Raw genomic sequence first — 13,418 nt, 5'->3', positions numbered from 1 at the left:
CAGACGCGCCGGACCGCGCGGCCGTAGGCGCAACCAGCGGACGGCCGCGCGGAGGAGCCGCCGCGCGTGCGCGTGGGTGTAGGTGGCGGGGGCGCACGTGGGCCACCCAAACAAAGGTGGTGCCGCGTGACCCAGCTCGCTCTCGCGTGCGAATCCGCCAGGGCAGGCGAGCCCCCGCGGGGGGCCGCGCCCGAGTGGGCCGGCTGCCCCGAGGCGGCACAAGGAGGGGCGCGACTCCTTTAAGGCTCGGAGGGGCGGCGCGGGGCTTGCCAGCTCAGGTCGTGGGGCGTGGCGTTGGGCGTGGCGGCGGGGGCGTGGGGGCGGGGCGTTGGGCGTGGCGGAGCGCGCGCGGGGCGGGGCGGCGGCTGCGCAGGCCGGGCCGGGGGCGCGCAGACTCCGCGCAGCGGGACGCGAGCGCGCGACCTGGCGCCGCCGCCGCCGCCTCCGCGCTCGTGGCCGGGACCCGCGGGGCCGCCTCCTCCGGGCTCCCCGGCGCCGCTCGGCTCCCGGGCGGGCGGCAGGTGCAGCGCGGCTGGGCGGCTGGCGAAGGGGACGCCGAGGCGGCGGGTGGATGAGAGGTGGTCCCGATCTCCGCGCAGGGTAAGCGGCGCGCGCGCGGACGCCCACACGGACCTCGGCGGACACCCGGACAGGCTCCCCACGGGGGCCGGCCGGGCCGCGACCCGGCGCGCTCGGCCACGCTCTCCCCGCTCCCGCAGCCAGCGGCCCTCCTAGCAGGGCCCCGCGCGGGCGCGCCCCGCATACACGCCCCCGGGTCCCGCGTTGGCCTGGGCGCGCCGCGGCCACGGCGTCTCCTGGCCCGCGTTGTGCCGGGCTGGCCAGGTAGAGGAGGACGTCCCGTGGGCGCGGGGCCTGAGATGGGGTGGTGGTGGTGGGCAGGGCGGGGGTCACCGCGGCCAGGCTGGGGCACGGGCGGGCGCGGCAAATGTCGTCTTCACGACTCACTCCTTGGGGACACAGGAGAGGAGAAGGGAGACCCCGGCCGCTGCGACCCCAGAGACGACCCCGCCAAAAAGTTGTGGGCGCTCGTCCTCCTCCCCGCACCCCTCCGTTCGCCCTGTCCCCTTTCTCTTTGTTTGGGACTTTTAGCTGGTGGGGCTCTGCTGGGGCCCAGCCCCGCGTGCAGGCATGGAGGAGAGGTGTAGTGCAGCAGCTCCCAGCCCGGGGCCCCCGCCTGCCCAGAGCAGGCCCTGCACCCCCGTCCAGGCCTGGCCTACCACCGGCGGAGGGAGGAGAGTCGGAGCCGGGCGGGCTGCTGCACCTGTCTGGGCAGGGAGGCTCTGGCAGTAGGAGCAGCGGCCCCGGCCAGGGCCATGAACCTGAGGGGGTACCCCTGGAAGCTGAGTCCACCCTGGGGCTGTTGCCAGCCCTGCATTTCCGGAGGCGGGGAGGATTCAGTTTGGGCGACACCTTCTGCAGGCTGGGGTTCCCTTCTTGCCTTCCTAGTGCAGGCTGGGGAGAAAAGACAGAGTTCTGAGCATCTCCCCCCACAAAAATGGAGGCTTCTGAGCCCCAGCGCTCATCGCAGCGCAGCCTTAGGGGTAGTTTCAGGCCTGGGCCTGGCACGGGCAGGGCTGTGCAATAGTTAAGAGAGGAATTTGGAGTCTTGCCTCCATCACACATCTGCTCGGTGACCTTGGGCAGGAAGGCCTTGTGCCGTCTCATGCCTCAGTTTCCCCACCAGTAAACGGGGAGAGGGGCTGACAAGAGGATTAGATGATGTGATACAGACCCCACCCCCACCCCCCTCCCGGACTGGACACACCCAGGGCAGAGAGCAGAACACCCTGGAGAGCCCAGCGGTGCCCTTCGCCCCCTGGCGGCTGTTGAGTCCCTGACTCTGCCCCACGTGTCCCAGGCCCTTTTGGGGACACACAGTCTGGCTGTGTGAGTGTGTTCGAGTTGTTGCCCTTGTCCCCTGCTGGGATGTGAGCTGGGACCCCTCGGATCAGAGACCTCATTAAACCTGCCCCTCCTTCCCGTTGCAAACCCCTCTGAAAACTCCCCGCCTGGCCCAGGTAAGGGACCTGGCCTGCCTGTCCTTCCCTCTGTCTTGGCTGTGATGTTGATCCTTCTGCAGCACTGTGACCACGGGCAGGGGTCTTGAACCTGCAGGCTGGACAGTGCTGGACTCCTATTGGGGCGAGGGTGCCAGCTTGGTCCTGGGGACCAGGAGGTAAGGTTCCCTGGAGCCTCTAGACGGCGCCACCCTCTCTCCGCCCTTCTTTCCTGTGGGCTGCCTTGGCTTATGGGGTGTGGCTGTCCCAGAGGTGCGGCCTGGGGACGGGCAGGGCCTGTCCCTTTGCTGTCTGCCTGCCTGCACTCGGGAAAGGCATTTCCTGGAAACTGTACAGGAAAGTCTCAAAGTGTGGTTTGCTTGGCCCTGGCCGCCTTAGTCTGTGTCTTCCACTGAGTTGGGTGGGCAGGGGCCCTTCACGCGGGGAGAACCTGGTGGTCTCTCCAAGCCGCCAGGCTGTGAGGCGCTCCTCGTATCTGTCCAGCCAGAGTGGGTGTCAGGAACCCGATGGTTGCCAGCTCCGTGTGACCTCTGCTTCCCCTGCCCTCCCCGGGCCTCACCTTCACCGGCTAGAAACGAGGAGAATCAGGCCCGTTTTTCCTGAATCACCACTTTTGCTGTACAATAGAATAGAATAGTGGTTCAGGCCCAGTGAAAACAAAGTGTTATTAGATTCTAGTGAGAGTGCAGTTGCCAGGGGAGATTGCGAGCCTGAAGCGCATTTTCTGTTTGTAACAGAGTATCTGAGCGATGTTACAGATGTGACAGAGATACCAGTGCCAGGCCCAGTCTGCGTCTCCGTGGAATCAATGTAATCGGAGAAGCGAAGGGCTCCCCTGATGTTTCCATGGTGTGACCCATGTTAGTGGTTGTACCACTGGTACCCTGGCATCTCATGGGCCCTAGGGGACCCCGTCCAGCTCCCCATGCTTCGCGGTTTGGGAGTTTCCCTCCTGAAGCCGGTCATATCTGAGCTTTGTGTGGGAGTGGGCTTCCCATTGTGGAGCGGCGTGGCTCCAGCCAGGTCCCCATTTCTGGGGGCCACTCCCTCTCGGGGACCTAGGCTGGTTTCCCTTCTTGTGGGCCTGTGGCGTTTGGCCCCCTGTGTGAGTCAGGATGGGGGGCTCCTGCCTAGTGGCCGTGCTGGGGACTTGCTGAGCATCTCAGGAGCTCCGGTCAGTGGAGGGCGTGTGCCAGCTGGGACGGAAGACACTGGTGGTGGCTGTGTGGCCTGCTTGGAGGCTGCTGTTCCTGTCGCCAGCAGGAAGGGAGACCATCTTTGTCAAAAGCCGAGTACCCCTGCTCCCTATGGAGGCTGCTGACAGCCTTGGGGTATGTAGCAGAGCATCCCTCCCCTTAAAGAAGTTAAAAATGAATTGGGGGTAATGAGACATGGGCCGTGAGAGTGAGTAATAGGAATACAGATGCTCTTGCCAGGGGAGCAGCTTCTGTTTGTTTACCAGCCCGGACGTGCAAGTGTGACCACTCAGGTGGCACTCAGAACGCCTTTGCTTGGGACTTGAAAGCCGGCTGGGGGGCCCTTAGGCACTGCAAGGGGTTTAGGTCTGATTTTTCCTTGGCTTTTGGGTGGTATGGCGATGGGGGCTCTCATTGGGTCTTTATCCTGGGCAGAATCTAGGAAACACCCTTTGTAAAGGGGCTGAAAGTTCAGTTGCTGGCTGGTGGATGAGGACGAGGCCTGGGTCCTTGATGGTGATGATCATTTTGCGGATAGAGTGGTTGAGGCACAGCCAGCCCTGCGTGAGGGGCAGCCCGGCCACCTGCTTGGAGCTGGCCGCTGATGGAGGAAGGCAGTTGGTTAACTTGAGAACTTAAAGGCAGGTCGTCTGACTTCCCTTACTGATTGAGATGGAGCAAGAAAGTGAGGGTTTCCCTAATTAGAGAAAACTGTGTTCTTTGAACCTTGAGGTCTGCATGTGCCTTGTACGGAGGAGTCGGGCAGAGACTTTGGACTGTAATTCACCACTAATGACGGTCGCCATCTAAAGGTTATTAAGATCATTTGGCATTTGAGTTATAACCAGGGTTGTGATTATGTTTAAGCCATGTGATTAAAGTCCCCTGTGGTTACACCGGCAGACAGGAAGTACTGGCCTGTCCAAAGGAAAAAAAAAATTAACAGTAGTAGAAATCACTCAGTATAGTGTCAGGCGTGGTGCTAAGTGTCTTTCACGCGTTGCCTCTCGTGGTCCTCACAACCTCCACTTTCATGCATCCTGCAGAGGCAGAAACAGGCCCAGAGAGGCAGGCGGCTGGCCTCAGTCCCCAGTTAGTTAAGTAGCAGAGCTGGGATCGGAACTCGGGTTGTTTGGCAACAAAGGCTGTGCTCTTAACCTCACTGCCTCCCTGATAATCAGTTGAATTTCTGGGGGTTTGTATAAGAAACAGAAGTAAATTTACAGTCATGATGAGAAGTCTCTTTGCCATCAAACGTGTGCTAATAGCAAGAGCGTCTCTTACCCTGGGCCTGATGGCATGCCACGCACTTTAGGTGATTGATTTTCATAACAGCTGGAGGTCGGTGCTATTATTAGCTCCGTCGGCACAGAGAGGTTAAGTAACTTCCCAGAGGCCACAGGCTGGTGAGTGGCAGAGCTGGGTATCTGTTCCTAAGCTGGGTACTGTATGCAGGGGGATTAAGTGGAGAAAACTCTTTGTCTGTCGCTGTGTGTTCTTGGGCAAGACGCTTAACCCCTCTGGGCCTCCATTTGGTCGCCGGGAAACAAGGGTCTTGGTGTGGAATATAGAAGCCAGAGGCCTGCGAGCTGGCCCTGGCCCGAGCTGGCCGCGTCTGCACTGCCTCCCCCAGGAAGGCCCTGGGTGGGGAGGCCCAACCATCGCAGCTTCCCCCCAGGAGGAGAGTCGTGGTGAAGGGGGCCAGTGCGCCCCAGCACTGGCTGGTGTTGGGTGGAGTGGCCCTGGCTGTTGTCGGGGTGAGGGCTCTGGCTCTCCCGGAAGCTCAGACCACACCTGGGGAGAGAGACACCTGACACCGGGCACCGCTCCCTCTGTGAACTGAGGGCGCTCAGAAAGCCCCCACTGCTCTGTCCCTCGGGAATCGGGCGGGGGGTGATGGGCGGCCCTATCCAGAGCCCCCCTGTGCCGCCAAACCCAGCTCAGCTGTGGTGGGAGAACTAGGTGTGCTGGTGCCATGGAAGGCTGCAGTGGCCCGGGGACCCCCAGGGAAACCGCTCACCCCTCTTGTGGTCAGGTCCCCAGCATCGGTGGAGAGGGCTGCTGCCTCTAGCCCTTCCCTGTGGGCAGGGGGTACATGGCACAGGAGGCCCTCCCCAGCCCGCCAGCATGGAGTGTGGTATGGGGCACACCTGTACGAGGGATGGCAGACCTTTGTGTCAGGCACATCTCGGCTCCATCCCCCTTGCTGGGGAGGCCTCCCCCAGCACCCCGTTTATAGAAGTCCCCCCTTACTTGCCCCCTTGCCCCCCACAGTAGTTGTCCTCCGTGGAGGCAGGGGCTCTCTCCTTCTTGTCCTGGTCCTGAGCAGCCCAGAGCAGGGATGATGGAGGCGCTCCCTGCTCTGCCCTCGGGGGCCACTCTGCAGCCTGGCCTCCAGGGACCAACAGCTTTGGGTCCTGGGGGCCTAGCTGGGGGGAGCCCACCTGCAGCTGAGCTAAGCTGGGGGCTGGGGGAGGGGAGGGGCCAGGCTCCCCAAAGGCGGGGGCAGGCCTGGGCAGTGAGAGAGGTGTGCGTTTGTTTTTTAAACATCTTTAAGAGGTACAGTTCACATACCATGCAATCCAGCCATGGAAAGTGCCATTCACCGACTTTTAGCATATCCACAAAATTGTGCAGCCATCACCACAATCTAATTTTAGAACATTTTCATCACCCCCTTTAGCAATCACTCATTCTCTTTCCCTCTAGCCCCTGGCAACCGCTAATCTGCTTTCTGTCTCCGTGGATTTGCCTGCCCTGGACATTTCATATCAGAGGAATCGTATGCTCTGTGGACGTTTGGCTCTGCTTTCCTTCACTTAGCGGGATGTATTTTCAACCGTGTGGCAGCGTGTAGTGACAGAGTTGTGCTTGGTGCCTCTTCTGAAGTGTGGCCCCTCTTCCCCAGCACGAGGTGACCCTGGACCACCTTTCTCACCAGTCTTGGTGAGCTCGCCTTGCATCACCAGGCACCCGGGGTCAGAGTTCATAGCGGCCCCTTCTGTCGCTATGGCTGTCTGAGAACTCTGTGCTGGCACCATGAGCCATTTCATGTGACTCATTTTCAGTGGCCTTTGGCACACTTACCATTTATGTGAGCTGCACTCAAGTCACCTCCTCCAGGAAGCCCTCCTAGCCTTCCCATGCCCCCAGGGTTAGGGCCCTTGTGCCTGTCATCCTGTGTGATCCTCTGTTTACCTGCCTGCCTTCTGAGCTCCTGGAGAGCAGGGGCCCTGCTTTTCATCTGATTCCTGGCTGGCCTCGTTGGAGACAGTGTCGGGGGGTGAATGGTTGCAGATGGGGGGGTGGCGTGTTTGTGAGGCATTAAGTCCCATGGGGCTCTCTTACTGGCTGCCCCACTATTTCTCTTCCTTGATTATCCTTCTGTTACTGTGTGATCACTTGACTTTGAAACTGTACTGTCTGTGTCCTCTGGATCACCTCAAGGGCAGGCCCGGGTCTGGCTCTGGGTATCCTGGACGTTCAGGCAGGGCTGCTGAGTGAGCTGAGCCCTGCCCGCCCCACCTCTGCCCTACCTGCCCACCACGCCCCACACTGGGTGGCAGGCTGGGTTTTTGGTTTTGTTTTCCTTTTTTTTTTTCCTAATAATAGACTGTACTTTTTAGGACAGTTTTAGACTTACAGAAACATTACAAAGAAAACACAATTCCCATATATCTGTCCCTCCCCACGGTTTCTCTTATTATTACCATTTTACTTTAGTGTGGAACGTTGTTATAATTAATTAATGGGCCAATATTGACAATTATTAACTGAAGTCTGTAGTTTATTCAGATTTTCTTAGTTTTCACCTAATGTCCTTTTTCTACCCCAGGACACCATACTACATTTAGTTGTCATGTCTCCTTCGGCTCCTCTGGGCTGGGACAGTTTCTCAGACTTTTCTTATTTTTGATGACTTGATAGTCTTGAGGAATATTAGGGACATTGTAGATCCCTCTCCACTGGAATTTGGACAGTTGGAAACACCCTGCTGGAATTTGGATGTTTTTCTCCGGGTTAGACTGGGGTCGTGGATTTTGGGAGGAAGATCACAGAGGTGAAGAGCCCTCATCCCATCCCATCAGGGCACTGATCGCTGTGATGTTGGCCGAGGTCGTCTGGCTGATGTAAACTTACTCTTTTCCGTCTGTCCATGCTGTCCTCCTTGGAAGGAAGTCAGGATGTGCAGCCCACACGTAAGGGGTTTGAGGGTGGAGTGCCTATAAATGACTTGGAATCTTCTTTTTTTTTTTTTGACTTGGAATCTTCTGAATGGGAGACTTGTCTCTTCTCCCCCATTTATCAATTTATTCAGTCATGTTTTACGTCAGTGTGGATTCATGTCTCCGTATTGTATACTTTGAGTTAACAGTGCAGTCCCACTTTACTTATTTTGTTGGTCAGATTGTTCCAGCCTTGGCCGCTGGGAGCTCGTTCAGGTGGTTCCTGAGTTCAGTTGACGTGCCCCCATCATGTGGGGTGATGTGGACACATCCTCACTTCCTGGCACTATGGGTGCTCCCAAGCCCTAGAATCAGCCAGTTCTCCCAGGAGCCTGGTTCCTTTTACTGGAGTATGGTTTTAGAAACCAAGATCTGGGCGCTGGGTGTGTTCGTGGCTACTGGGGTCTCATTGCTCTGGGCCCTCTCTGCTGGCAGAGCAGAAACGCACACTGTGGATATGCACACGTCTGTAAGTACTTCTGTGTGTAACCATCTGTGTTGATACGTTAAGTAGTATATTAAGTGAGATGTGAGTTCGTCCTAGTGATATAATCTGTAGTCATTACCGTGTGGATCCTGCTCCTCTCGTTGATCAGTTTCCATTCCAGCCGTGGGAAACTGGGCTCCCCCCATGTGCCATCGTTTACTTGATCGTTCAGTTCCAGTGTAGCTGCAGAGCAGGATCAGACTGTTACCCCCGCCCCCTGGGAAGTGGCTTCATGGGCCAGAGTGCTGTGTGCATGTGTGGCTCCTTCTTACTCCCCTGGGTTCTTGCTGTGCTGTTGGAACGGGCGCTGATAGGTGTTCTCTGCCTGGGCCCTGCAGAGGCTGGGGGGCCCACCGCCTCCCCGAGAAGGTCTGTGACCTGCAAGGAGAGAAAGAGAGAACTGGGGGGCTCCTCACTGTGCCTGGTCACCCCAGGCCTGTGGGGATGGGCACAGACGTGGCATCCCTTTGAAATCTGAAAGCGGGGCTGGCTTTGAACACACCCTGGAGGCCCGGCCTCGGCGGCACGAGGAGGAAGGCTGCCGGCGGGACCCTTTGGAGCTCAGGCGCATCTTTGACTCAGATCCTGGCCTGTGAGTTCCCCCGACCTCGGAACTCGCGCTGCAGCGGGGAGGGGCAGCCTCTGACCACAGTTCTGTGGAGCAGGGGTGGAGCACTGAGGCCGGGTTCCTTTCTGGAAAGGAGAGAACTGGGCGAGTTCTGCTCTGGTTCACTCGGGGCCCTATGCCAGCTCCCGTTTCCGTGCGCACGTGTGTGGGGTCTGGGGGCGGGGAGGGCTTCAGCTGGAGGCTTCTGAGCAGGTGGGACGGTGAGAGGCAAGGTGCCCGCCGTTTTAGGGCCGAGTTGGTGGGCAGGGGGCGGGCACCCTGGACCCAGGGCCGAGGAGACCTGAGAGCAGCCGCGGGCGGGGCTTTGCTGGGTTTGTGCTTCAGAGGAAAGGGGCGGCCACCTGGGCGGGCTCGGAAGACGCCTGGAACCGCGGTTGTCCCTTTGTGCTCCTGCCCTTTTGAGATAAAATGGGGGGGTGGTCAGTGGACGGGACACCGGCTGGGCCTCAGCAGCTGGTCCGGCGCCTGGGTTCCTGTGTGCCATGTGTCGTGGGCCAGGTTCCGGGTTTCTGAGGGTGGCATCCACGATGGCTGTCGCTTTGAGTGGCCCACAGGTGACGGAGCAGCGGCGGGAGCTGCCGTGCTGACTGCACCGCCTCTGTGCATGTGAGGAGGTGCTGTGTATACTGTGCCGTCTACACTCGTGGGGAGGTCCTGCTCACACGGTACTGTCTACACGTGTGGGTCACCATGCCGCCTTCCCTGGGACCAGCTGGGGCTGGCGTGGGCTCAGTTTATCAAAGGTCATCTCCTGTCCAAGACTCCTGGAGGCCCAGCTGGCATGTGGCCACACCTCTGCTGGGGCAGGACTGGGCTCCGGGCCACGCTGGGGGAGCCATGGGACACATGGCTGTCTGTCCTGCCCCCAGCTCAGGCTTTCGGCTGAGCATCCTGAAAGCCCTCGATTCCCTGCTGTGGGGCTGGGGCGTCACCGAGGTGGTACCCCGTCTCCCCTGGTCCTGTGAGGGGAGCCCTAAGGAAGCGGGGGGGTGGGGCTGGCTTGGGGCTTGGTGGGCGGGCCTGCCTGGGAGTGAGGCTCACCTGCCCTGTTGGAGGCCACCTGCTGGCCGGGTCTCCTTGCGCGCCCTACCCCCCCTCACTGGGTGCCCCCCATCCCAGGTCCTTGCTGTGCCACAGCCGTCCCTCCTGCTTTCTGGGTTGATGTTTGAGGGTCTGCTGGGTCCCCTGTGACGGCCACAGACAGCTGCTGGGAGATGCTTGCCTGGAGATGAGTTTCCCCGTCTCTGGTTGCAGAGCTCCGAGGTGACAGGGGTCACCTGTGGGGCCACGGGTACCATCTGGGGCAGCGTCTCCGTGGTGCGGGTGGCCATGCTGCACTGCTGGGCTGAGCCCGGTCTGACCAGTGATGGCCCGAGGGGGCAGGGCGTGGGGAGCGCTGCGGCCTAGACGGCTCCCGGGCGGGGTGGGGGGGCAGAGCCAGGAAGGTGCGTGTCAGTGGTGGCCTCTGGCGGGAGTTTGGCATTTAAAACTCTGAAGCAACTTGAGTCGTTGAGAAAACACACAAACCCTCAATATCACCAGAATCTCCCTCTTAGAAGAACCGGATCATAACGCCCCGTCCACGGGGTGGCCACACGGTCCACACGCTGACGGTTGTGTCTTGTCTTCCAGCCGCTGCTGAGAAGGCAGTGAGGCACGTGAATCATCTCGCAGGTGCCGTGTTCCAGAGGCGGAGCTGCCCCGAGGGACGCCTCCCCTTGTCTCTGCAGGCTGAGCCTGGCTGTGCGCTCCTCCCAGACCCCCTGGGCATGTCCTTGGGGTCCTGTGCTGGCTTCAGCGTCCAGGTTAGGTGTCCAGGGGCTGGCGTCTGCAGCCCTTTCCCTAGTCCATCCAGAGAGGAAGGTCAGGAACGAGACAGGTGGGCTGGACAGGAGGCCTCCCTGAGGACCTGTGGCCGATGCTGCCTGCGGAGGGTGGTCAGCGGTGGCGTGCCCCCAGGCCCTGCCCGGCCCTGTCCTGTTGGGCGAGCCCATCGCAAGCATGCTGAGCCCATCCTGGATCAGGAGGAAAAGCAGTGTTTTGTTCCACAGCCACTGCTTAAGAAAGCCGGGGGATGTGTGGATACGTCAGCCCCTAAGAGTGGAGGACGGCGTGGGGGGTGGGTCTGGAGGGGAGGGGTGGCCACTGGGACCCAAGGATGCTGGACCTGGAAGTAGAATTTAAAGGAGTGAGGTTCACTGGCGGTCATCCTGCTCCTTAGCGCCCAGCCTGCCCGCGGTGGAGGCTGCAGACGTGTGACTTCTCTGCTGCTGAGCGCACGTGGGGGAGAGGAAGTGAAATACGAGTCAGCAGGCAGAAGGGCCGGGGCACGAGGGTGGGAGGGCAGGCGGAGCTGCTGGCCCACAGACAGGAGGGAAGGCAGGGCTGGAGGAGCCGCCGTGTCCCCGCTGCTCCCGCCCTGGCAGCCTGTGTCCCTCCTGGGAGGGCCTGGGGGAAGGGGGCCAGCGCCGGTCTGGGGGGCAAGGCGATGGGCTATCACATTCTAAGCTGGACATCTAGGATTGTGACTCCCAGGGTGGGCGGGCCCCAGGACATGTGCCCCCGCGACCCTCATCTGCTGGCAGGTGGGGAGGGCGGAAGGAGGGAGTCGGGGAGGGAGCGGGGCTGGGAATCCTCGTGACCGCAGGTGAGGGAAGGCGTGCTGGCGGCATCAGGAAGGGAGGCTGAGGCCCCGCTTGCGTTGGTGAGGGGCCGGCCGTTGGTGAGAGAGGGGCCGGCCGGACAGGTTCTCTGCAGGCTGGGGCTTGTGCTGCTGTGTGCGGGCGGCTGGAAGCAGGAAAAGGAGAGACCTGGCCTCTCGCCAGCCACTGTCTAAGCTCTGGAACGGCCTCCCACCTGATGTGGCCGCCTCTGCGTTTGGAGAATTGGCCATCTTGAGATGCTCCCGGGATGGGGAAGGGAGGTAAGCCCTGGATGTCGGGGACCCTGCCTCACGTGGCCCACAGGGACAGTGTGGTGGGACTGGGCTGGTTGGGGGACAAGGGAGGGCTGTCTGAGGATGCCCCGGGGAGAGGATGAGCCCGGTTGCTGGTATCTGGACACTTCTGGGTGCCAGGGGATGTACGTGGGTGGCTGCCACCCCGGAAAGGGCCACCTGGTCCCCACTTTGCAGATGAGCAAGTGGGAGTCGGGGGGGGGGACCCAGTAAGTAAGTGGCTGGCAGCTCGCTGCCCGCAGGGCCCACGCCCTTGTCCATGGCCCACCTGCCCTCTCCTCGGGTTTATTTAAGTGTTTTCAGAGGTCAAAGCTGTCCTCCCTGATACGCAACTGCGGGCCTCACGTGGACCCTTAACCCTTTGCGCCAGGCCCACTGCTCAGGGCTCTGGGTGGCCCACCCCCTCCATGTGTGTGCCCGAGGGCCTCACCACCTCCTGCACCCCTCAGGGAGGCTGTTCCCTCAACACCCGGGTTCTACGGTTGCACATGCCAGACCTCCCTGAGCCCCTTACCCAGCCCCGCCGCCTGGCATGTAATGTGTGGGGATGGGTCTCCCGCACTAGACCCTGAGCTCCTTGAGGGCAGGCCTGGGCCAGCGAGGCTGGGTGACTCTAAAGGCCACCGTCACCCACCTACTGTGGCCTGGGTAGCTGAGCCACTGGCAGTCAGCAGGGCCTTGAGGTGTCTCCACCACCCTTGGTGGCCTGCACAGGCCTCGGGCCCTTGGTTCCTTCCCAAGGCAGGCGGGACTGAGCGGGGAGTCTGGCCCACGCAGCTCTCGGGGCACGGGGACCATCCCCCGCCCTGTCCTGGGAGGCCTGTCCCGTGCCTTTCTGTCTGCCATGTGTGTCTCTCCAGGAGCTGCAGGACACCTCCGGAGAGCTGAGAAGGCGCTGGGGGGAGGGGGGGGGTGGGGGACTCCTTAACCCCCAGAGGAGGTGACCCTGGGGGGCTGGGACATCGTTGTCACTGTGTACGTGACCCGGGCCTGGGGTTGCCGCTGCGGATGCCGGTCGGTGGGCATCTGCTGTTGCTTAGCACTGGCCTGGCTGAGGCAGCTTGGTGGGGGAGGGGAGGGAGAAACAAGCGCGGGCCAGCTGCGGGGGAGAGGCCTGGACCCGGGGCGTAGGGGCGGGAGAGGTCCGCAGCGTCTGTGTGAGGACAGCTGAGGATGATGGCGAGGCTTCCGGTTTATTTATTTATTTATATGTTTTTACTTTTTGGCTGCACTGCGCGTGGCACATGGGATCTTAGAGGGATCGAACCCGCACCCCCTGCAGTGGAAGCGCAGAGTCCTAACCACTGGACCACCGGGGAAGTCCCGCGAGGCTTCCAGTTTAGAAAAGCGGCTGGAGAAGGCAGGGGCCTGGAATGGGAGCCGGGTGCCTGCAGCTGATGGGCCCGGGCAGGTGACTGCTTCCCTGGCATGTCCTCCCTCATCCAGGGCCAACGTGGCCATGAAATCCCTTTTCCTCTTGCGTTCTCCGATTCAGGACTTAACTGCTGCTGCATCAGCAAAGGGACGGTGGTTTGACTCCACGTTTAGCAAAGCTAAGCAGGGCCCAGGCTGACGTCCCCAGGTTAGGTCCCCCACGAGTCCCGAGTTCCCTCCCCCCGCCCGCCCCTGCAACCTGCAGTTAGCCATGGCCATGGAGGGATGGGGAGGGTCTGTTGGCATCGACCGGGCAGTGTAACTGTGGGCTCCGTGAGGGCCGACAGGACCGGCTCACTCGTGCCCGTGTGCCCAGCGCTTGGCCTAAGGCACCGGGGCATGTTTGAGGGGAGGCTGCTGATGGCTGTCCCCCGAGGCCCAGCGCCACTCCTCCCACCCCCCCCCCCACCCCGCCGACTTGAGTTGACCATCCGTCTCCTTTTAAGTTTCGC

General features: G+C 61.1%; 1 protein-coding gene across 2 annotated transcripts in view; it reads left to right on the top strand.

Moving 5' to 3' along the window:
* Positions 1 to 472: 472 nt before the first annotated feature.
* Positions 473 to 13,418, top strand: part of GRAMD4 (GRAM domain containing 4) — a 78,630-nt gene continuing 65,684 nt past the window's right edge. The window contains exon 1 of one of the 2 annotated variants that reach the window (XM_061205496.1): positions 473 to 600. In XM_061205496.1, coding sequence (XP_061061479.1) covers positions 572 to 600 — 29 coding nt within the window. In that variant the 5' untranslated portion in view covers positions 473 to 571. Of the gene's footprint in view, positions 601 to 3,314; positions 3,371 to 13,418 lie in introns of those variants that run through there. The other variant, XM_061205499.1, reaches the window with a different exon arrangement.

Source organism: Eubalaena glacialis, chromosome 11 (genome assembly GCF_028564815.1).
Source record: "Eubalaena glacialis isolate mEubGla1 chromosome 11, mEubGla1.1.hap2.+ XY, whole genome shotgun sequence".
Lineage (NCBI taxonomy): Eukaryota > Metazoa > Chordata > Mammalia > Artiodactyla > Balaenidae > Eubalaena > Eubalaena glacialis.
Note: the sequence above shows the minus strand (reverse complement) of the source record. Positions and strands in the feature narration are given on the sequence as shown.